Raw genomic sequence first — 23,558 nt, 5'->3', positions numbered from 1 at the left:
TTTTAACCAAGTATTTTTACTTTCTCATTCTCTCTACTTTTTGTTCTTACATTTAATTCAATTATTTATTCTTCTCTTTCCTCTTTTCCCATCTTCTTTTTCTATTCTATATCTCATTTTATTTAGTATTATTACTTTTTAAAATTATGATTATATTATTCATTATTTTCTACCTTTTATTTTGATACTTACACTATTTCTGATCTCTTCCTTCTTTGCTTTCATATTCTCTTTTTAAAATTTATTTTAGTATTTTTCTTTCCTCCTTTAATTCTTCAGGTCTTTGTTAGTGTGCCTGATTTTGTGTGCTTGCTTGCTTTTTAGTCTTTTGGTTGAGGCTGTTATTTTCATTATTGTTGGTGTTTTGCTTTTATGTTTGTTTGTTTGCTTTTTAGTTTCTGTTGTTTTCTTCATGTTCTTTTTGGTTTGGTCTTGTTTCATTCTGTCAGTACCTGCATAACAGTTGGCACAATGAGGTTGGGGTTGGGACTCACAGTCAATAAGCCTGAGGGCTGAACTCATCCACAAATGGAACAACAGAAATCAAGACCCAAATTCAACAGGAAAACCCACAGCACACAGCTCAGAAGATCAAGAAGTCTACACCACTCGGTCCCACTGGAGGCATAGGAGTTTTCTTCAACACACAGAAACAAACACAAAGAAACAGAAAAAAAAGAGGGGGAAAACAAAGAAACAGGCCCCAAATGAAAGAACAGGAAGAATCTCCAGAAAAAGAGCTAAATGAAATGGAGGCAAGCAATTTATCAGATATAGAGTTTAAAGTAATGGTTATAAAGATTCTCAAACAACTTAGTGAGAACTATAAGGAACTCAGTGCAAAATATCAGCATGAAAACAGATATAGATATCATGAATAAGAATCAATCAGAAATGAAGAATGACATAGCTGAAGTAAAAAACACCCTGGAAGCAATCAACAGTAGATTAGAAGAAACTGAAAAGAAATCAGCAAATTAGAAGACAAGGTAAAAAAAACAAAAACAAAAAACAACAACACCCAATCAGAGAAGCAATCAGCAAAAAAAAATTAAAAATAAAGATCATTTAAGGGACCTTTGTAACAATATGAAACATAACAACTTCTGTATCATAGGGGTTCCAGAAGATGAAGAATCTGAGCAGGTAATAGAGTACCTGTTTGAAGAAATAATGACAGAAAATTTCACTAACCTGGTGAAAGAAAAAGTCACTCAAGTTCAGGAAACACACAGAGTCCCAATCAAGATGAACCCAAAAGAACCCACATCTTGACACATCATAATTAAAATGGCAAACATTGCCTGACCAGCATGGCTCAGTGGTTGAGCATCAACCTATGAACCAGGAGGTCAGGGTTCAATTCCCGGTCAAGGCACATGCCTGGGTTGCGAACTCCATCCCCAGCATGGGGCGTGCAGGAAGCAGCCAATCAATGATTCTCTCTCTCTCTCTCTCTCCCTTTCCCTTCCTCTCTGAAATCAATAAAAACATATTTAAAAATAAAATGGTAAATGTTAAAGGCAAAGAGAGAACCTAAAAGGCATCAAGAGAGAGACAGAAAAATACCTAAAAGGGAGCTCCCATTAGACTGTCAGTAAACACTTCAGACCATGAAGTATACAAAGTGCAGACCGTCCTCGGGTTATGTCAGACTTGACATACGTTGTTTTGTGGTTACGTCGTCATCTCCCATTTATTTATAAAAAGAAAAAAATAGTTCTGTCATTTCAACATATGTACATATGTGCTTTACGTTTTTTATTATTTATTTAACACTAGTAAAGGTCAGGAATTGTTATCTTTCTTTTAAATTTTTTTTACTGTTTCACTACATTACTACTGTGTATGTGCTCCATGTGAGTGACGTAGGTACTTATGTAAGTGGGTTCCGACTCACAGCGAAAATCACGTTATGTGGCGCCATAGGAACAGATCTCTGACATAACCCGAGGACCTACTGTATTACAAAGCAAGTGTCTGAATCCAAGACTACTCTATCCAGCAAGGCTATCATTCAAAATTGAAGGTGAAATAAAGAACTTCTCAGACAAAACAAGGCTAAAGTTGTTTATCACTACCAAACCAGCACTGCAATAATTGCTAAAGGAAGTGGTGTAAGAAAAAGAAATGGAAAGAGAGGGATGCAGACATAAAGAATAAAAATAACAATAAGTAAGTACCTATCAATAATAACCTTAAATGTAAATCACTTAAATGCTCCAATCAAAAGACATAGGGTAGCTGACTGGATAAGAAAACATGACCCATTATATTCTGTCTACAAGAGACTCACCTCAGAATCAAAGACTCATACAGAATGAAAGTGGAGGAATGGAAAAAAATTTTCCATGCAAATGGAAATGAAAGAAAAGGCTGGGATAGCAATACTCATATATGAAGAAATAGACTTCAAAATGAAGGCCATAGCAAAAGATAATGAAGGTCACTACATAATAGTGAAGGGATCGATACAACAAGAGGATATAACCCTGGTAAACATATATGCCACCCAATACAGAACGTGTGTGTGTGTGTGTGTGTGTGTGTGTTTATAAACTTCTTGAGGACTTTAAGGGAGAGATCAACAACAATATAATCATAGTAGGGGACTTTAACACCCCATTGACATCACTGGATAGATCTTCTAGACAAAAAATCAACAAGGAAACAGGGATCCTAAATGACACACTAGATCAGATGTAATTAATAAACACAGAACATTTCACCCCAAAGCTGCAGAATATACATGCTTCTCAAGTGCACACAAGTCATTCTCAAAGATAGTCCACAGATTAGGACACAAAATAAGTCTCTACAACTTCAAGAAGATTGGAATCATATCAAACATCTTCTCAGTTCACAAATAAATAAAATCAGAACAGAAAGTGGAAAAGTAACAACTAACACTACAGAAATACAAAGGATTAAACAACTATATGCCAACAAGCTGGAAAATCTCGATGACATTGACAAATTCCTAGAAAAATACAATCTTACAAATCTGAATCAGGAAGAATCAGAAAATCTCAAGAGACCAATAACAACTAATGAAATAGAAACTGTCATCAAAAAACTCCCAGCAAACAAAAGCTTTATCCAGATGGCTTCACAGGGGAATTTTACCAAACATTCAAAGAAGAACTAACACCTATACTCCTCAAACTATTCCAAAAAATCCAAGAGGAAGGAACACTTGCAAGCACTTTTTATGAGGCCAGCATTATCCTAATACTACAATCATATAAAGACACTACAAATAAAGAGAATTACAGGCCAATATCCCTAATGAACATAGATGCTAAAATCCTCAACAAAATATTAGCAAATCAGATCCAGCAATATATTAAAAAAGATCACACATCATGAGGATGTAGGATTTATTCCAGGAATGCAAATCTGGTACAACATTCACAAATCAATAAATGTGATACATCACATAAACAGTGAAAGACAAAAATCACATGATCATGTCAACTGACATAGAAAAAGCATTCAACAAAATCCAACACCCTTTTTTGATAAAAACTCTCAGCAAAGTGGAGTAGAGGGGTCATACCTCAACATAATAAAGGCCCTATATGACAAACCTACAGCCAAAATCATATTCAATGGGCAAAAAACTAAAAGCATTTCCCCTAAGAACAGAAACAAGACAGCAATGTCCACTTTCAGCACTCTTATTCAACATAGTACTGGAAGTTCTAGCCACAGTGAAAAAATATCCTCGGGTGAGGATTAACAAACAAAATACTCTCAACAAAGTGCGTATAGGAGAAACTTACCTCAGCTTAATAAAGGCCTGATAAACCCACAGCTAACATCACACTCAATGATGAAAACCTAAAAACTCTTCCTCTAAGATCAGGAACAAGACATGGATGCCCACTCTCACCACTATTATTCAATACTAGTAGCCCAGTGCACGAATTCATGCACATTGAAAGGAAATTAATTAAAAGAAATATTTTAATATCGCTATTCGCCCTTTCTCTATAATAGAAATGTCAACCAAATTCACAATCAACAATGACAGATGGAAACACACACATGCGATTGGCTCCAGCAAGAACTTTATATGTATCGCTCCTGCACGAGTCAACTTAGCCTTTTATAAATATACTAGAGGCCCAGTGCACAAAAATTTGTGCACTCGGGGGGGGAGGGAGGGGGGTCCCTCAGCCTGACCTGTGCCCTCTCGCAGTCTGGGACCCCTCAGGGGATGACCACCTGCTGGCTTAGGCCCGCTCCCCTGGGGATTGGGCCTAAGATGGCAATCAGACATCCCTCTGGCAGCCCGGAAGCCCTCGGGGGATGCCCACTTGCCAGCAGGGAGCAGACCTAAGCTGCAGTCGGACATCCTTAGCGCTGCTGAGGAGGCAGGAGAGGCTCCCACCACCACTGCTGTACTGGCAGCCATCAGCCTGGCTTGTGGCTGAGCAGAGCTCCTCCCATGTGAGAGCGCCCTGACCACCAGGGGGCAGCTCCTGCATTGAGCGTCTGCCCCCTGGTGGTCAGTGTGTGTCATAGTGACCAGTCATTCCCAGTCCTTCTGCTGTTAGGGTCAGTTTGCATATTACCCTTTTACTATATAGGATAGAGGCCTGGTGCATGGGTGGGGGCCGGCTGGTTTGCCCTGAATGGTGTCCCGGATCAGAGTGGGGGTCCCGCTTGGGTGCCTGGCCAGCCTGGATGAGGGGATGATGGCTGTTTGAAGCTGGTCTCACCCCCTTCAGGGTGTGCATCCCCACTGGGGTGCCTGGCCAGCCTGGATGAGGGGATGATGGCTGTTTGCAGCTGGTCACACCCCCCTCAGGGTGGGGGTCCCCACTGGGGTGCCTGGCCAGTCTGGGTGAGGGGCTGAGGGCCGTTTTCAAGCTGGCGGGTGACTGAAGCTCCCAACCTCTCCTTTTTTTCTTTTTTTTTATTCTGGGATTTATTTACCTTCTATGGCTGTCACTGGAGCTGAGAGCCAGCTTTAGCTCTGAGGCTCGGCTCCAGCTCTGAGACCTCAGCTGCTGAAAGCAGGAATCTGGGTTTGTTTGGGTTCTATAACTGTAACACTGTTGCGGTCCTGCTAGCTCCAGCTCTGACGGCTGGAAGCAGGTTTCTGGAATTTATTTACCTTCTATAATTGCAACATTGTTTCTTAGACTGCAGCTCAGAGGCCGGCAGCGGCAGGCGGGGAACCTTGGCTTCCTCCATCACTGGAGCAAGCAAGCCTCCTGTTCACTTCAGCTGCCTGGCTGCTGGCCACCATCTTGGTTGGCAGTTAATTTGCATATCTCGCTGATTAGCCAATGGGAAGGGTAGCAAAGTTACAGTTAATTACCATGTTTCTCTATTATTAGATAGGATAATAAACTTGCTTAATTAGACCTGCTTTCTAACTTAGCTAAACTTTTTCCAGCCCAGTGAAGCACCCAAACTTCTCTTTCAGATAACTGTCATCAACACAGCAGTAAATATCAACACGAAGCAGATTATTATTGTACATCACACAGGGAGAACAAAGGGTAAAATATTTAACTGCAGCAGTGTTTGACTATATTCTGCTAGTGAGAAAACCTGAAGTCATTTTCATGGTCCACCATTTCTTACTTCTTTTCAATTGGGTCAAGTTTCTAAGCTTTCTAAATCTCCGTTTTCCAGCTAATGAAAAGAAAATAAGATTCCACCAAGTCTCCTCTCTACCTACTCCAGGACTTCTGTGAGTATCAAATGAGATGAGGCACATGAAAACGCTTCACAGACATTTGGTTACAGAGTAAAATGCTTCCACTATAAAGCAAGTCATGTTCCTGGCTGAAGAAACTCCAAGGAGGCTAGTTAGTTGCTAGGGAGAGGAAGCCGGGCGTTGCTACATGACGTCATTACCCAGACTGTTGGACACTTAGCATATTAGCCTTTTATATGTACAGATAGTACTGAGGTCCTAGCCACAGCAATCCAAAAAGATAAAGAAATAAAAGCTCTAGCTGGTTTGGCTCAGTGGATACAGCATCGGCCTAAATGATCCCAGGTTCGATTCAGGTCAAGGGTGCATGTCTGTGTTGCAGTATCGATCCCCAGTTGGGGGCATGCAGGAGGCAGCCGATCGATGGTTCTCTTTCATCATTAATGTTTCTGTCTCTCCCTTTCCCTTCCTTTCTGAAATCAATGAAAATATATTAAAAAAAAGAAAAGAGCCCTGACCGGTTTGGCTCGGTGGATAGAGTTTCGGCCTGTGGACTGAAGGGTCCCGGGTTCGATTCTAGTCAAGGGCATGTACCTTGGTTGTGGGCATATCTCCAGTGGGGAGTGTGCAGGAGGCAGCTGATCGATGTTTCTCTCTCATCGATGTTTCTAACTATCCCTCTCCCTTCCTCTCTGTAAAAAATTAATAAAATATATTTAAAGAAAAAAGAAAAGAAATAGAAGGCATCCAAATTAGGAAGGAAGAAGTAAAACTGTCACGATTTGCAGATGACATGGTACTATATATAGAAAACCTAAAGATTCCACAAAAAAGTTAATCTATATATAAAAGCTTAAGCAACCATTATGACCAAATGACCAGAACAACTGGTTGACCAGTTGCTATGATGTGCACTGACCACCAGGGAGCATACGCTCAATGCAGGAGCTGCTCCCTGGTGGTCAGTGCGCTCCCACAGCCAACCTCCCACAGCATCTCCTCCCCGGCCAGCCAACCTCACACGGTCCCTCACTGTGGCCAGCCCGGCCCGGATGGGCCGCAATCGCTGGCCAGACCTATGGACCCCACCCATGCACAAATTCATGCACTGGGCCTCTAGTAAAATTAATAAAAGAATTCAATAAAGTAGCAGGATATAAAGTTCATATACAGATATCCATCACTTTCCTATACAATCAGACAAAAAAATTAAGCAACCAATCCCATTTACAACTGCATCAAAAATAAATAAATAAATAAAATGCCTAGGGATAAATACCAAGGAGGTGAAAGACCTGTACTCTGAAAACTATAAGACATTGAAGAAAGAAATTGAAGACATACTCATGGATAGGAAGGATTAATATTGTTAAAATGACCACGCAGATTCAATGCAATTCCTATCAAAATACCAATGACATTCTTTTCAGAACTAGAATCCTAAAATTTATATGGAATCACAAAAGACTATGAATAGCCAACCATGAATGAGGAAGAAGAACAAAGTTGGAGGTATCACACTCCTTGATTTCAAACTATACTACAAAACTATAATAATCATAACAGTGCTGTGGTATTGGCACAAAAGCAGACACACAGATCAATGGAACGGAAGAGAGAGACTACAAAAAACCTTTGCTCACATGGTCAGGACACATACAAACATCAACCAGTGAATGCATAAATAAGTGGAACAACAAATCTCTCTTTCGCCCATCCTTTCCCTCTCTCTCAAATCAATCAATAAAAATGTTTTAAAAAAGAATTCATTTTAAAGAAAACTCTATGCAAAGACCACCAGTTTGGGGTGAAGCCCAGAGGCCTGTGGGCCTCCAGCCCCTCACTATACATCCCAAGGAAGCTCTGCCCCGGGTGTAAGAGCATCACCTCGCTGTGCATAAACTTGACAAAGCCGCGTGGGCCTGTGAACACACAGGTCTCTGGGTCCTACTTTAGAGTGGTGTGTTCCAAAGAAAAAACACGGCTTGAGAAGGTTGGCCTTAATAATCCAACACGGTTCCTGCTCAGCCTCCTGCCCAATCCTCAGACACAGCCAGCTGCTGCCATCCAGAGCATTCTGGACACCCTGACACATGCACAGTTCCTGTTGTACTGCCAGCCCGACACACTTGGGTTCCTCCTCCAGGACCAACATGAGGGCCTGCTGCCTGGATCTCTGGCCCATCAAGCAAGCTCAGACCCTTTCCCTTGCCTACCTCATACCCAGAACCCAGTCCAGTGGTCAGAACCCACACTGCCTTGGAGGGAGGTGGCAGGATGTGGCCCGTGCCATTGCAGAGCAGCAGGGATGGGCTTAGGGGGCAGTCCTTCAGCACTGCTCTAGAAGCTCTATTACCACCCCCACTTCACAAATGAGAACACTGAGACACAGAGGATAACTGTAGGAGGCCCGAGGGAGACTAGAACAAATGACCACACACGGAAGCTAAAAACAACAGGTATCTATCCTCTGCAGGTCTGGAGGCCAGAAGCCCAAGATCAAGATGTTACAGGGCCATGCTCCATCTGGAGCTCCAAAGAGGGTCCTTTCTTCCCCTTCCAGCTTCTGGTGCATCAAGCATCCCTGGGCTTGTGGCCACATCACCCCATCTCTGCCTCTGTTGTCACATGGCCATCTCCCTGTGTGTGTCTCAAATCTCCCCTTCTTTTTTCTATAAGGACCCCATTGGATTCAGGGCCCACCTCATCCAGATCATCTCATCTAGAGATCATCAAGTGAGGATATCTGCAGAGACCCTATTTCCACATAAGGCCACAGTGATCTGAAGTCCCATATGGGTGTGAATTACAGGGGTACAGGACATTAACAACTTGCCCAAGGTCACTGTGAATACCCTGGGCAGGGAGCTTGGGGCATTTATATCTAGCACTGGGTGTCACCTGTTGTCTCTTCTGTTTGGAAGGCAGGTGCTCTCCTTTCTGAGAGCCTGAAGCATGTTTTCCCACAGCCATGCCCTGCTCCAGGTAGCCTGGGAGGTGAGCCCCTGACCTTCCTGTCTTGTCAGTGGGACATCGGGACTGGAGGAGGTGGGTCTGTTGAGGGGGCTGTGTAAGAGGCAAGAGTGAGATCTGACCTTGTCCATACTCTGATCCCTCCACAGCCAGCCTTGAAGGGTGTGACCATCCTGATGTGGGCATGGGCCAACCTGCCACACAGCCCCCTCAACAGACCCACCTCCTCCAGTCCCGATGTCCCACTGACAAGACAGGAAGGTCAGGGGCTCACCTCCCAGGCTACCTGGAGCAGGGCATGGCTGTGGGAAAACATGCTTCAGGCTCTCAGAAAGGAGAGCCCCTGCCTTCCAAACAGAAGAGACAACAGGTGACACCCAGTGCTAGATATAAATGCCCCAAGCTCCCTGCCCAGGGTACTCACAGTCTCTCCAAGCTAGCCCGCCAAACACATTAATCCATGTGCACACTGCTGTGAGCGATTCTGCAGAAAGAATTTAGGTCCCAGGTCAGCTGGCTCTTAGTTCATCAAAAGGGAGATGACCCTAGGTGGGCCTGAATTAATCAGGGGAGCCCTGAAGGGGAAGAGCTCTTTCTGGCCGAAGATTGGACTCAGGGGGATTCTCCACAGCTGGCCTGAAGAGGGAGGGACCATATGGCCAAGGACCAAAAGCGGCCTCCATCTGCCAGCCAGCCAGGAAACAGCCTCACACTCAGACCCGCAAGGGATGGAATTCACCAACAACTTAGATGAGCTTGGAAGAGGACTCCCAGAGGACTCAACCAATGGCATGTGGATTCCGGCCTCTGAGACCCTGAGCTGAAAATCCAGCCACACCATGCTCGGACGTCCTACCTACAGAACTGTGATCCAATCAATAGGCATTGTTTTAAGCCACTGAGTTTGTAATCATTTGTTACACAGCAGTTTTTGTTTTTGTTTAAAAACATCCCTTGCAAATTCTTCCCATCTTGAATGTGCTGGCTATAGCTGTGAAAGCCATCTTGTGACCATGGGCATTAGAATGAAAACGGTTAAACGCTCAGGATGGCAAAGAATTAGAGACAGACAGAGCCTGAGTCCCTGCGATGTCCCTGTGAGAGACTATTGGATGTGGTCCTCAGGGAGCCACTGCTCTACTTCTCCCCCTTTGGAATCAAGTTGGCCTTATACTTGGCTTTGCACAACAGGACACAAGGGGGTAACATTCTGGGATGGCTGAAAATAGATATTAGCAAGCCCTATAGTATCCACCATTCTCTGAGGGAACCCAGACACTGTGTGAAGGAGGCCAGGCTGGCCACATGGAGAAAAAGGCCTGTGAGTGAGATACCACCAGAAGAGAACGGGGTCTCAGAAAGAGAAGTGAGCCCAGCCAACGTCACAGAAAAGAGAGACCTGTCAGCCCCACCAGACCCACCCTTAGGAGCCATCCTAATTGGTATATCAGAGGCATGAATAAGGTCAGGCTGGCTCCTTCTGTCCCCACCAAACCACATGAGCAGAGATGAGCCACCCCCACTGAGCCCTGACCCACAGAATCGGACAGTAACAACTGTTCTTCCAGGCCTCTTGGCTTGGGGGATATCTGTTACTCAACACCAAATAACTGGCTGAACAGGCCCTGATGAGGCTGCTGACTGCTGCCCCTGCACACACACTGAAACACATCTCCAGGCCTGTTCCCAGAGTGCTCAAACTTTTGCTTCGTCAACTGACCTGTGACATCCAGATGGAAGGTGACCCTCTGGCCCCCGGCCTCGCAGCTGTACTCCCCGCTGTCCCCCTTCACCGCCTGCTGCAGCACCAGCCGCCGGGTGCAGCCCGTGGCCTCCATGCGCACTTTCGAGCTCCCGCTCAGCTTCTTGCCATCCTTGTACCACGTCACCTGCGTCTGAGCCTGGGCCACCTCGCAGCTCAGCGTGGCACTGGCCCCGGCCGTGGCCTTCACCTCGCTGTGTGCCGACTGCTCCTTGGCAAACACCTCCGTGGGCTCTGGGGACAGGGAGGGACGCACAGGGTCAAAGATATTTTCTCAACCAGGAGGACAGCACTGGGGACAGAAGGACTCAGCTGGGAGGTGGCAGGACGGGAAAATTCTCAAGGCTCTGTGTGACCCGCAGAAGCCCCAGCACCTTCTCAGCACAAGTAGCTCATTCATCTGCACATGGACCACTGCCCAGGGAGCGGTCCCTGCTGGAGACACCGTGAAGGACTTCTCCGGAGCACACACACACCCTCGAGCACAGGGACTGCAGACCATGAGGTGTGCACACACCCTCCCCAGGACACCAAGTCTTTCCCGGTTGTGCAGGGAGCATTCCCACCCAGCGAGGGACAGTTCCTGGGCTCCACCTCCCACCCGCACTCCCTGTGTCACCTGCTGGCCACCTAGGGCACTGAGCTGTGCCTCCTGAGCCTGTCTCTCCCATGGTTTGGATGACTCACAAAGTGGTGGACCTTTGCTATGCTTTCGGTCTTTACTGTTTGCTCTTCTGCGGTGTGTCTGTTCATGGGCATTTTGGACACCATAATATTTCTCCCCACTCCCACCAAGTCCAATAATTTATCTTTTGCGTTAGGCATATTATCGGAATTCCACTTCCGTTTTTTCACACTTTTGCATGTTTCACTTTATTTCCTGCTTTCCTGCTGACAAAAGCGGTGACTGTGAGCCCCGTTGCCTGGTCCCTGATCTCACAGGCACAGCTTTCAAGTGTCACTTAGTGTGGTTAGCTGGATTTCCTTCAGTGTCATTTATCAGAAGAAGGATGAACCGTTTTATTTCTAATTGGTTCAGAATCTGCGGCATGGAGAGATGTTGATAAACTGTTTCTTCCACATTTCTGACATTAAATGTTATCAAACTCAACTCTGCATTGATGAGGCGATCGCTTCATACTTTAGTTTCAATCTGCTCACGTCATGATTTATGTTGATTTGCTGACCTTTGTAGTGCTCACACACCCGGGCCGTGTCTTTCACTATAGTGCATAGTCCTCTTAATACACTGCCGATTCATTTTGATTCTACTAAACTTCAGATTTTGGGCTTGGGCTCCACAATGCATTGGCCCATACTTTGAATTCTCCCTATCAGATGGTGGTGATAGATGTCATTCTGGTGCCACGTAATAAGCCAGGGACTGTATTTCCTTCTCTAGCTCTAGAAGGATCTCCATGAACAAGCAATAATTTCCTTACAGGATAGTTCACACAAATTCCCAGTGGGGCCACTGGGGTGTCATCTTCACCTATAAGAACTTTTATTTGTGGTTCCATTTATTGAAACAGTTGTAGGAGTATTTGAGATGTCAAATCTTATGCCACTTTTCATGAAGTTTTCTAATAATTTGGTCAATTTCTCAAAACTTTTCACATTTACTCCTACAAAATAATTTGTAATATTCTCCTAAAGTAACAATTAAAAATGTTTGCTGGATTCTTTTTGTATCGATACACACTCACGAGCTATTATGGTACACAGATATAACACCAAACTGTTATATAGAGGCACCTGGAAGTCGATTTGAGGTTAAAACTCTCCTAGCAAAATGAAAATACAGTTAGTTCACAGACATCTCTGTGAATACACAGGACAGGGACAAATACACATGTGTCCTTAGGAAATACTATGACATAAATACTGACTCAGCAGTCAAGGGCTATCGCTATAGTTACTTGTCTTCAACAAGGCGTGCAGTGTGGGAGAAGCTCCTTATTCCTCTCCATGTCAAAATCTATACATGAGATTCCCAGGGTATTATGACACAGGACTCAAAAAGAAACGGAGCCGAAACCGGTTTGGCTCAGTGGATAGAGCGTCGGCCTGCGGACTGAAAGGTCCCGGGTTCGATTCCGGTCAAGGGCATGTACCTGGGTTGTGGGCACTTCCCCAGTGGGGGATGTGCAGGAGGCAGCTGATTGATGTTTCTCTCTCATCCATGTTTCTAACTCTCTATCTCTCTCTCTTCCTCTCTGTAAAAAATCAATAAAATATATTTAAAAAAAAAAAAAAGAAACCGAGATGTACTTTAGGAAGAGAATTTCAGACCTCAAAGGTACAGGTCCCCGCCACACATGCAGATCTTGTGCTCTCTTTTTAATTTTTGCACAGACCTTGCAAGAAAACATGGATCTAGAGTTGGGGACAATGAGGATTCAGTAACTTCTACATCCACATGCAAAGGAGTGCCCAAAGAAACTACAATTTGCTAACACCCTGTTCAGTCTGAGATGGATCCAAGTAAGATTGGGGGGCAGGAACTTCCCCACTTTCTGTTGTAATGAAATTCAAACGTGTCTCTGCCCGTGTTGCCGGCCCCGGGCATTTGGGAGCTACCAGGACTTGGGGAGTAGGAAATTCACATAACACAGGTAAGAGAGGTCTGGTCTACCTCAGACTCCACGTGAAAGGTAGAGCCCGAGTCCCGGCTGGAGAGGGGCACCCAGAAGTCTCTGGCAGGGGCTGGGAACTATGACTGAGCAAAACGTGAGCACCACTCAGCTTGTACAGGAACACCTCTCCCTTCTGCTCACACTCTGCCCACCCAGCCTGGTCTGGCCCCACCACTGGGATGATATGGGAGATGGAGGATAGAAGGCTAAAGAGGTGAGGTCCAGCGGAAAGAGCCCCAGGTGTGTCCGGCTGGAGGCATTACCTACACACACGGCTAAGTTAGTGCCACCAAAGAACCGACCTGGGACATCTAGGTTGAAGGTGACCTTCTGGCCCCCGGCCTCGCAGCTGTACTCCCCGCTGTCCCCCTTCGCCGCCTGCTGCAGCACCAGCCGCCGGGTGCAGCCCGTGGCCTCCACGCGCACTTTCGAGCTCCCGCTCAGCTTCTTGCCATCCTTGTACCACGTCACCTGCGTCTGAGCCTGGGCCACCTCGCAGCTCAGCGTGGCACTGGCCCCGGCCGTGGCCTTCACCTCGCTGTGTGCCGACTGCTCCTTGGCAAACACCACCGTGGGTTCTGGGGACAGGGAGGGATGCACAGTCAGAGGCCCCACAGAGGTGAGCCCTGAAGCCACAACGAGGCTCAGATGCAGGCAACCACAGGTCCCCATGAGGAACTTTTGGGATCGGGTACTACAGCACAGCCCTCCCAGGCACAGGGGGCCTGACTGGTGCCTCGAACAGAAGGAGGCATGGGGGGCTGGCAGAGCTTCTCCTGGGTGCAAGGAGGGTGCAGCAGGACTCAGAGAATGCACCAAGCGGCCCCAGTGGCTTCTAGAAGTAGCCAGGACCTCACAATCACTGAGATCCGAATCTATCCCACTGAGGATGCTGCCAGCACCTTTTGGGTCCTCTCAGCCTCCTTTGATCTTTAAAAGGAAAACAAGAACTTCACAGTTCCTTCTTATTTTGCATTGTTCATCCATCTCAGTGTTAATTTTGTGGGTAATTTCTTTCCCCAAATCGAAGCAGCTGTCCCACCCCAAGCATTCACATAAGCAATGAAGAGCCTAGCAGCTCTACCTTGCAAGTCCCAGATGTAGCCAGACCTTCTCCCCACCCACCAAGCCCTAGAGTTGCCCACTCACCACAGACACGCAGCTGGAAATCCACCGAGTACTCGCCCACACGGCATGAATAGGTGCCCTCATCTTGCCTGGTGACTGAGTTGGCCACCAGTCGATGCCGTGTGCCCACATCCTCCTGTGAGAAGTGCGAGGAGTGGCCAAGCTCCAAGCCATCCTTGAACCAGCGCACGGGCACATGGGCCTCCGCAGTCTCGCACTCAAAGTGGGCTGGACCCCCGGCCACCGTGTCCACGCAGCCACCCGCCGAGTCTTTGTGCAGAAAGGGTGTGAGTCCTGCGAGGGCAGCTGGGGGTAGGGGGTAGGCCTATGAGCACACAGTAGCAAATGGAGGGTCCCAGGTGGAACTCTGGCTCAGCCCAGCCCAGGGTCCCCTTCATACAGGGTCTGCTGCTGACTTCCAGCCACCCAGTGCCATGGACTGGTAGGACTTCCCCACAGGGTCCCTCCCTCTAGTGAACAAAGCCCTGGCCCCCACTTTTCCATGGGGTAGAGTGAGCACCCTCCCATGCCCCCACTGTCTCCATGGAGTCACCTGAGCCTACCCCTCCCCCACCCATAACAGCGGTAACCTGAGCCACAGTCCCCACAGTCACCTGAAAATGCCCCCTAACTTACCCCGCCATAGAGAACAACAGTTCCCACTGCCCTAAACCCCTAGAGCCTGCCCAGAGTTGGGGTACAGAATGCTGTAGCTATAGCAGTGGCCAGAAGGACGTGGACACATGTGAACACACACACCTTGAACTGACAGGTGGTAGGCGATGCGGCCCCCACGGCTGACACACTCATACAGGCCAGCGTCGTCCCGCGCCACATCCCGCACCAGCAGTGCCCGCTGTCCTGCTGAAGCCTGCACCTTGTACTTGGGGCCTGGGGGCAGTGCTCGGCCGTCCTTGAGCCACGTTACCGCCGTAGCCTGGTCTGACAGCTCTGCCAGGAGCTGTGCCTCCTCGTGTAGTCGGGCCAGCACCTCCCGAACTTCTGTTGGATGCTTGGTGGTCAGCCCTGGGGGCCCCCACAGGTGGAAAGAGAGGGTGTGGAGGTGACAGAGAGTGGAGGAGGAGGGAAAGGAGAGCAGACAGATGGAGACATGAGCCTCTGTGTCATCAGAAGCCCCCAGCCCCTAGTCCACTCAAACCCTGTGGCTGAGGACACCCGCCAAGCTGGGCAAGCTGCTTCACATACCCCCCACCCCATTGGGTCCTGCTTGCACAGGCCACATACCCAGCAATCCACTAGCACACCCCAGGAGCCTTGGGCCTAGGGTCACAGGTCCCACTCCTGCCCCCACCCTTAGAGGAAATAGAACTTAGAGAGTCCCCAGGGGTCATGGGCTGGCGTCCCCCTACCTCGGACCTCCATGCGGATGCTGCTCTCGATGCCATTGGCCACAAACTTGAGCTCAGCACCATGCAGGCTGGCAGGTACTGAGCGGATGGTGAGGACATGCCGTGTGCCCTCGCAGCGGATCACATATGTGTTGCTGGCCTTCAGCGCCTGCCCATCCAGGAACCACTCGCCCACAGAGACCAAAGTGAGGTCCACAGAGAAGGTCACCTCACTGCCCTCCACCGCCTCCACTGCCTTCAGAGGCGTCTTCACAGCCAGCTGGGGTGCTGCAGGGTAGGGACTTCAGGACAAGCAGGGCACCTGGCCTCCCCTCTTCTTCCCCCCCAGAGCCTGGGCACATGTGCCCCCATCTCCAGAAAGCCTGTCAGACAGGCCCATGGCAACCATGAGAGATGGAAGGGTTCAGGACTGAGCAGGGATAAGTTAGAACCACCCAAGATCCCCTCCGGATCCTACACACCAGAGGTGGAGGGTGCAGCTGTGCAGCCTGGTCCCCTGGGGCTGGTGGGCACAGATAGGTTCCTAGAGGCCTCAAGTCCTGTCTCAGAGTCCCTTCCCCTTCCCACAGAGGAGGCTCCAACATCAGGACCCTAGTAACTCCCCCCCGCCCACCCCCTCACCCCACCAATAAAGAGGCTCCATGAATCACTGTGGCCTCACCAAGGCTGGGCTATGCTCTAAGTCTGGGTGATTCAGCAGCAGGCGCCCTGCAGGCCATTACCTGGAAGCCAATGGGAACAGAACCTTCCATACTTACCCAGGTGGACAGTCCCTGGGAACTCAAGGTAGGAGCTCTGGCCAAAGCTGTTTACAGCTGACACACGGAACTGGAAGTCCCCCTCCTCAGCCACACAGTTCACAGTCAGCTCAGGTGTAGCCACCCACTCGGCCTCATGGCATCGGCTCCAGGTGTAGGTGCCCAATCGCTTCTTCTCCACCACGTAGCCATCAATGGTGACAGGGTGGTCCCCATGGGGTGGTGGGGACCAGCTGAGAGTCACGGAACTCTCTGTCTTGGCCTTCACCACAGGGGCCTCAGGGGTGTGTGGTGGTGGCTTCCTGGGGGCTGGGCAGAACACAGGTCCTTGTCACCAACTGGGAGCCCCTCCCTGACCCCAGATCCAGGATCACCCTGGAGGAGAGGGGCACAGAATCTCCAGCCCTCCTAGGGGGCACTGCTCTGATGGTCTGAAATGGCCACAGCCAAGGTGGAAGGCCAGCCTGAGGGGAAGCTGTAAGCCCATGATCCCTGGTCCCAACCTGTGACCATTTCTCTAGTTGCAGCAGCCACATTGGGCCCAGGACCACCATAAGCTTGCCATGTGGTTTGGGGACAGACACCTTCCAGTTCAGTGCATTGGGGTCTTGGCTAGACAGTGGCTGAAGCAGGGCACAGTGACCCTCCTGAGGTGCTGGGGCCCTATGGAGGGGCATCCCCCTGCCCCCGGCCAAGAGTTAGCCCTGTTGGGGAGGGCAGGAGTGGAAGGGAACCACCGCTCAATCTACAATGTAGATACTAAAGGCCACAGAGAGAAGACATATTCACACAGGACACACACACACACACACAACCACACACTGTGCTTCTAGAACAATCTGCACCTCTAATTTGGTTGGTAGGATGAGAGGCTACCAAGTCTCCCATTTTGTCAACGCCTGGGGAGCCCAGAGTGGGGGATGGCTGCAAACATCTGTGGGTCTGAGGGTACCAGAACCACAGCCTGAACGCAATGAGCCCCACACCCTTCCTGCAGCTACTGAGCACATGTGTGCCAGCCCTGGGTCCAGAGCACGGATGGTGACAAGGGGCACCTCTTCCATTGGAGAGGTACTCCAGGCCTTTACCTGACACCAAGAACTGAGTGGACGTCCGGCAGTCCCCAGCCACAAAGGCCACCTCACCCACATCCTCCAGGCTGCACTTGGAGATGGTCAGCGTGTGGCATGTGCCTTCAGTGGTGATGGCTACTCGGCCCCCGGCCACCACCTCCTCATGATTCCGAAGCCAGTGGACCGGGCCCTCTGGCCTGGCCAGCTCTACGCAGAACATGGCAGTGTCCCCCACTCGCACCACTGTCTTTCTCGGGAGCTTTCGGGTGAGGTTGCCTAGGATGGCCAGAGCCAGGGGTTAATCAAACCGGACAGCCTGCCCCCCTCCAGTTTCATGGACCCCCCCTGTCGTGTTGCCTGCCCACCTCGTACTGCGAGCTCGGCCACCGTGCGGCTGCCCTCGGCCATCTCACAGATGTACACCGCGTCATCATCAGTGGAAGCATTGTGGACAGTGAGCCGGCGCTCTGTGCCCGCCTCCTCGATGGCATACTTGGCGCTGGCCCACAGCCGTGTCTCTTCCTTGTACCACACGGCCTCCGTGGTCGGCAGCGGCACCTCACACTGAAACGTGGCCGACCCCTTCTCCTGCACCTCCAGGTCCTGCAGCCTCGTCTTGAAGGGCACTGTGGGCTCTGCGGGGAGAGGGCTGATGAGCAGGGCAGGGTGGCTGGGCAGGGAAAGAAAGGGGGTACTTGGCTGGGGGCACCTGGAGTGTGGTGGGTGGCACAGGGCAGGGCAAGTAGGTGCTGAGGTGGGGGCAGAAGTCCCAGCAGGGGTTGGAGGGGCTGCAGGGCAAGGGTGAGTGAGAGAACTGGAGAGGGGCAGGGAGAGGATACAGAAATTAAAGAAAAGAGCCCCTGCCCCCAAATAGAAGCAGTCTGGAAAGAGAAAGAAGAATAAAGGCAGGTGAAGCTACAGCCTTCAGCGCTGGAACAGGTCCTGCCAGAGCCCTAGGCAAGACAGCAGGACCAAGACCCGCTGGCCAAGGCCCGCCATGGCGCCACACGCATCTTCTCCCTGTAGCTTCCTCAGGGACCCTCATGGTGGAGGGGCATTTACTCCACAGAACGAGGAAACTGGGGCATGTGCGGGAAGATCCATGCACCCTGTTCAAATCCTACCGTGGTTGAGATGTGTAATAGGGTGGAGTTGGGACCCCCAGCACTCCAGAGGCTGGTGTTAGGAGGGAAGAATAAAGGGGCCTCTCAACAAAACCTAACGGTGTTGCCCACACCTGCCCAGGCCTGGACGAGAGCCTGCAAACTGCCTCAGAGCCACCTCAGGCTGCATGCAGCCACTGGGCCCAAGCCCTCCAAAGCACAAGGGTTTGTCCCTGCCCCTGCCCTCCTTCCCTCTCTGTCAGGGAGACACACACCCCTTAGCGTCCAGGGGAGAGTGATGCCTGGCTCACCCTCACTCTGCACAGGGCAGGCTCAGCTACCAGGCATTCCCAGCAGCTCCCATGGGGAGGGGGTGCTGGTGACAAAGCACTTTCTTCTTTACTCTTGTGACTCACAAAGACAGGGAACAGGCTGAGGGGACAGGCATTTTGCGGGCTGGTTAAAGACAGAGCTGTCAGGACTTCCAACTCCGAATCCACTACTGGACAGACAGGGAGGAGCCTAGCTTGTGTTCCCGGCAGTGACTTCGGCAGGTGTGTGTGGCAGGCACCCAGCTCACCTCGCACAACGACCAGCACGGAGCTGTAGGTCTGGCCCACGAGGTTGGACGCTGTGCACGTGTAGAGGCCACGGTCCGACTGCTTGCAGAAGAGGATCTTGAGCACAAAGTTTTCCTGCGCGTCCTCGTACACCAGGTGTCGCCGGCCCTCGGCCACCAGCTGCCCATCCTTCTTCCACACGGTCTCGGGCTTGGGCTCGCCCGTCACGTAGCAGCTGAGGCGCGCGTGCTTGCCCTCGGTCACTGTGCAGGTGCGAGTGCCCCCGCCCGGCGGCGAGGCCGGGGCTCCCTCGGCCCGCATGGCCTCGCGCCGCCGCTGCAGGTGCGCCAGGAGGGCGGCGGTGGAGGCGCCGGGCGGGCCTGCCGCGTCCGCGTCCGCGTCCACCGTCAGCGCGGCGGCGGCGCTGGCGGTGCCCAGCGGGTTCTCGGCGCGCACCGTGTAAGTGCCGCCGTCGCGCGGCCGCGCGGCCTGGATGCGCAGCGCGCTCGCCTCGCCGCTGGCCTCCACGCTCACTCGAGGGGCGTCCGGCGCGCCCAGGCGCCTCCCGTCCTTGTCCCAGCTCACGGCCAGGGGCGGCGAGCCGCGGACGCGGCAGCGGAAGGTGGCCTCCGCGCCCTCGCGCACGCGGATGGACGTGGGCCGCAGCAGGAAGTGGGGCGCCTGCTCCGCGCACGCGGCCTCGGCGTTCACCTGCAGGCCCACGGCGGCGAAGGCCTCGCCGATGGCGTTCCGCGCGCGGCACACGTACTGTCCGCTGTCGCCCAGCGCCAGGTCCAGGATAGTGAGGCGGTACTGGTCGTCGTCCTGGGCCAGGCGGAAGCGAGCGCCCGCCTCCACCGGCTGCCGGTCCTTCTCCCAGCTCACCTGCGGCGTGGGGTTGCCCACGATCTGGCAGCTTAGCGTGGCGTCCTTACCCACCGACACTACGAAGGCCTTAGGCCGGGTCAGGAATCGGGGCGCGCCGCTGAATGAGGAATGATCCATGGTGGAAGGAAGGGGTGGGGGGACCTGTGAGGCGGGTGTGAAAAGTCCTAATGAAGACAAGCCCCCGGCACACTCAGAGCCCGCCACCTTGTCCCACCGGGCCACCTCACCCATCAGTGCCACTCAGAGAACCCATGAATCCAGCTAGACACCTGCACGTGCCCCTCCCCCATCCAGGTCCCGTGCCCCGCCCCCACCCCAGACAACATCACCTGAAGGCACGGTGGTTCAGAAGTGCGCATTTGCCCCTTTCTGAGCATTGGGGTCTGGCTCCACCCCCACACAGGTTCTCCTAACCGGCAAGCATCTCCAGCCTCTCCCCCAGCTTCAGTCCCGCTGCCCAACTTCAGGTCCAGCTGAGCACCTACCCCAAACACCAGGCCAGCAGCCAGGCTGCCCCCTCCCTGTGAGGCATCAGGCTTTAGCGCCAGCCTCTCCCTCCACCAGCCCCACGGCACCTGCTTGTGCCCCCCTGAGCCACTCCAACTGCCGGAGGTGTCCTGTCTCCTCCCACAGACTTCTGGCTCCCGGGGTCAGAATCTGCAATCTGCCTGCCTCTCCTCCACTCAGAGGGGGCGGTTCTTTGCTCCCATGGTCGCAGGCTTTCCTCCAGCCCTCAGCCCAGTGTTCCCTTAATCTCCCCTTATTACTGTTCTTCCCCCAAGTGGCTTCCCCCAAGCCTTTGGGCTCCAGCGGGGGCTGTGTGCATGTCAGGCCCCTTGCCCAGTGACGCCCATGACAGGGAGCCCTACGCACAGATCTGTCCCACCTGCAGCAACTCTGGTGCACCTCTCCTGGGGTCCCCTACCCCACACCCCTGGGGGGTTGTGCCCATCAGTGAGCAGAGAAGAAATGAAAACTCTATAGCCAAGCAAGCTCTTCCTAACAAGACAGCACCCTCAGCCCAGCAGGCTGCCTGGCCCCTCACTGTGAGTGCCTATCTCCTCCCTTTGGAGCAAGACTATCTGGGCAGCCCAGTCAGCAGCGTGCCTGCAGAGGACAGCAGAGGATCCCCCAGAAAGAGCCAGGGACCTCTAGGCCAGCTGGCTAGCTGAACCCAACCTGGGGGGCCGCACCCAGCCCTTTCATTCCGCGGCTTCACTGCCTGGTCACCCTGCATAGACAAGGCTGGCACCAGGGGCGCTAAATGTCTTAGGTGACTCTGGCCTCCACCCACCCGGGGTAGCCCCCACTGGTCCCAGAACAGGTGGGTGAGGGGGCTTCTGTAAGAACAGGGAGCACAGTGGGCCTCACTGGGCCCCAGGCTGTCACCAAGTGCTTTAACTCCCTCCATCCTAGGAGCTGGACCTCCAACTCCAGGCATGGGCTGCCCACCACCAGAGGATAGGCGGATGTTTCTGGGTCCTCTGCTGCTGGTCCTGTGACTCAGCACTTAATCCCCCTTAATCTCCCTCAAGGAGGCTGAGCCCAGAGCAGCCTGCTGACTCACTGTGCAGTCAGCACCTCTGTCCCCCACCCCACCAGCTGCCCCCACAAGGCCGGGCAGGGAGGGCCTGGGAAGACCTGGGAGGGCAGCCACCAATGCCCCGCCCATGGATGCCCCCCAGGGCTTTGGCATCCCTCTTTGGAAGGGTTACTTTGACACCAGGACTCCTGGGACCCTGAGCTCTGAGCTATTCCTAATAGCACCCCAAATCAGATAGTCATTGTGTGGGTTCCCCAAGGCAGGACATGGAACCTCCCACACACACCCCCACATACCCAGAGCAGGTGCCGGAGAAGCTGCTCCAGCTCAGGAGTTGGGGGGGTTGGAGGGGGCAACTCCACAGCCTGGACCTCTGGTGCCAGAAGGACAGGGAGGGAGCTCCCATCTCTGCTCATGCTTAGGGGGATCCTACCCCAGCCTCAGCAGATGTACAGGCTGTCCCTTGGCCTGACAAGGGTGGGCAGAGATCCTGAGATCCTCTAAGGCCACTGGGGACCCTACTGATACCCTGTTCCCTGTCCAGAGCCTACACTCCCTACCCCTGATGCAGCAGACCCCATGGGATCTGAGGAGGCTCACCGAGACATGGCAGCCTCAGAGCCCCAAGGCAGCCCTGCCAGGCAGGCATCCCTACCCGTCAGCTGGGCCAGGCGCCCCGAGCACATGCCCAAGGACTCTGAAGCCTCTCTGGTTCGGGAGACCAAGGGAGGGTACCATACAAGGCAACCTCTGAGCACAGGGACATCTGCAGCGGCCTCCTCCTTCCCTTGCCACGTTGGCAGAGACAGACCTCAGGAGGGGACCCAGCCAGAACCTGAGCCCCAGCCTCACAGGAGGCCCCTCCTCCCCCAGATGCCTTATTGGAAGGTGCCTTCCTGTGGATCCCTCAGTGGCCCAGGGCTGAGACCGCCCCCCACCTGGGGTGTTCCCCACCCTCCTCGCCCTAGCCCGGCCACTTGCTTCTCCAGCACTTGGCCACTCTCGGGTGTGGGTTCAGGTGGCCCTGGACCATTTTCCAAATGAGCCAGGGTGGGAGGACCTGACAGCAGGTCCTCCTGACACTCCCCACTCTGCTGCCCCCACACCCTCCAGAAAAGACTTCAAGGGCAGTTCCTGGATCTTCAGCCCCCAGACCCAGGGTCCTATTTCCCGGACACCACGGGGAAATTCTTTCCTGGAGTCAGGTGTCACTACTCCTCTGGCTGTCCCCACCACTGAGCCAACAGGCCCAAAATAGCCCCAGCTGTCAGCGGGCATCCATCTCAGCCAAGCTGGGGGCAGGGCTAGCCAGACCCCAGGCCCGTGGATCAGAATGGGCCACAAGGCCCCAGGCTCGCAGCTTGGCTGCTCCCTCCCTGCATGAGAGCCCAGCTCAGGTCGCTGAGGGGCAGGGGCTGGAATCCAGGCCCCCAGCCAGGGAGCAGCACAGCGCAGCAGAACCCTACCCAGGCCCCACAGTCTCCCAGAACCATGACCTTCAGCCAAACCACCCTGCGGGGGAGGGAGTGGGGGGGCGGGGGGTATGGGGGGCCATGGGATGGCCCCTACCCCTGCCCACTCTGCCTTCTCACCTGTTTCAACAGGGGAATTCAGGGCAGCGCCCAGGCCAGGGGCTCAGACGGTAGAGCAAGAGCCACCAGGTCTCACCTTCCTCTAAGGGCCCAGGACCGGCAGGACTCCTGCCCGCAGCCTGCACTCTGGCCGGTCCTCAGACTGGACAGGGACAGAGGACAGGCAGACGCTGTCAGCTGGAGAAGACTGAGCCCGCCCCCACCCTGCCCCCACCACTGGCCAGGCAGCCCAGCCCAGCTTCAAAATAGCCTGGCTGTCACTGCCCCTATTGAGTTTCACCCCAGGCCCTAGATAGGCAAAGCGCAGAGGCTCGGGGTAGCTGGCGGAAGGAGGAGACCCTGTCTTTCAGCAATGATGATGATGCGGGTGGGGCAGGGCCCCAGCTGGTTGGGACCCCTCCTCAGACCAGCATCTTGGAGAGCAGGCTGGGAAGAAGCCCAGGAGCACAGAGACCACCTCCAAGGGGACCCAGGATCATGCCCAGGGGACCTGGG

At 52.4% G+C, this 23,558-nt stretch overlaps 1 protein-coding gene across 3 annotated transcripts in view; it reads right to left on the bottom strand.

The window, feature by feature from the left end:
* Positions 1–23,204, bottom strand: part of LOC118658096 (obscurin-like) — a 68,717-nt gene extending 45,513 nt beyond the window's left edge. Inside the window, exons 1-10 of one of the 3 annotated variants that reach the window (XM_036313063.1) lie at positions 23,140–23,204; positions 19,061–20,069; positions 17,743–18,012; positions 17,393–17,653; positions 16,305–16,613; positions 15,547–15,813; positions 14,936–15,202; positions 14,198–14,482; positions 13,351–13,626; positions 10,371–10,646 (exon numbers count right to left, since the gene is read on the bottom strand). In XM_036313063.1, the coding sequence (XP_036168956.1) occupies positions 10,371–10,646; positions 13,351–13,626; positions 14,198–14,482; positions 14,936–15,202; positions 15,547–15,813; positions 16,305–16,613; positions 17,393–17,653; positions 17,743–18,012; positions 19,061–20,045 (3,196 nt within the window). In that variant the 5' untranslated portion in view covers positions 20,046–20,069; positions 23,140–23,204. Of the gene's footprint in view, positions 1–10,370; positions 10,647–13,350; positions 13,627–14,197; positions 14,483–14,935; positions 15,203–15,546; positions 15,814–16,304; positions 16,614–17,392; positions 17,654–17,742; positions 18,013–19,060; positions 20,070–23,063 lie in introns of all 3 variants that reach the window. The other 2 variants (XM_036313062.1, XM_036313064.1) reach the window with 2 other exon arrangements.
* Positions 23,205–23,558: the final 354 nt, after the last annotated feature.

This window comes from Myotis myotis, unplaced genomic scaffold (assembly GCF_014108235.1).
Source record: "Myotis myotis isolate mMyoMyo1 unplaced genomic scaffold, mMyoMyo1.p scaffold_m19_p_6, whole genome shotgun sequence".
Taxonomy (NCBI): Eukaryota; Metazoa; Chordata; class Mammalia; order Chiroptera; family Vespertilionidae; genus Myotis; species Myotis myotis.
Note: the sequence above shows the minus strand (reverse complement) of the source record. Positions and strands in the feature narration are given on the sequence as shown.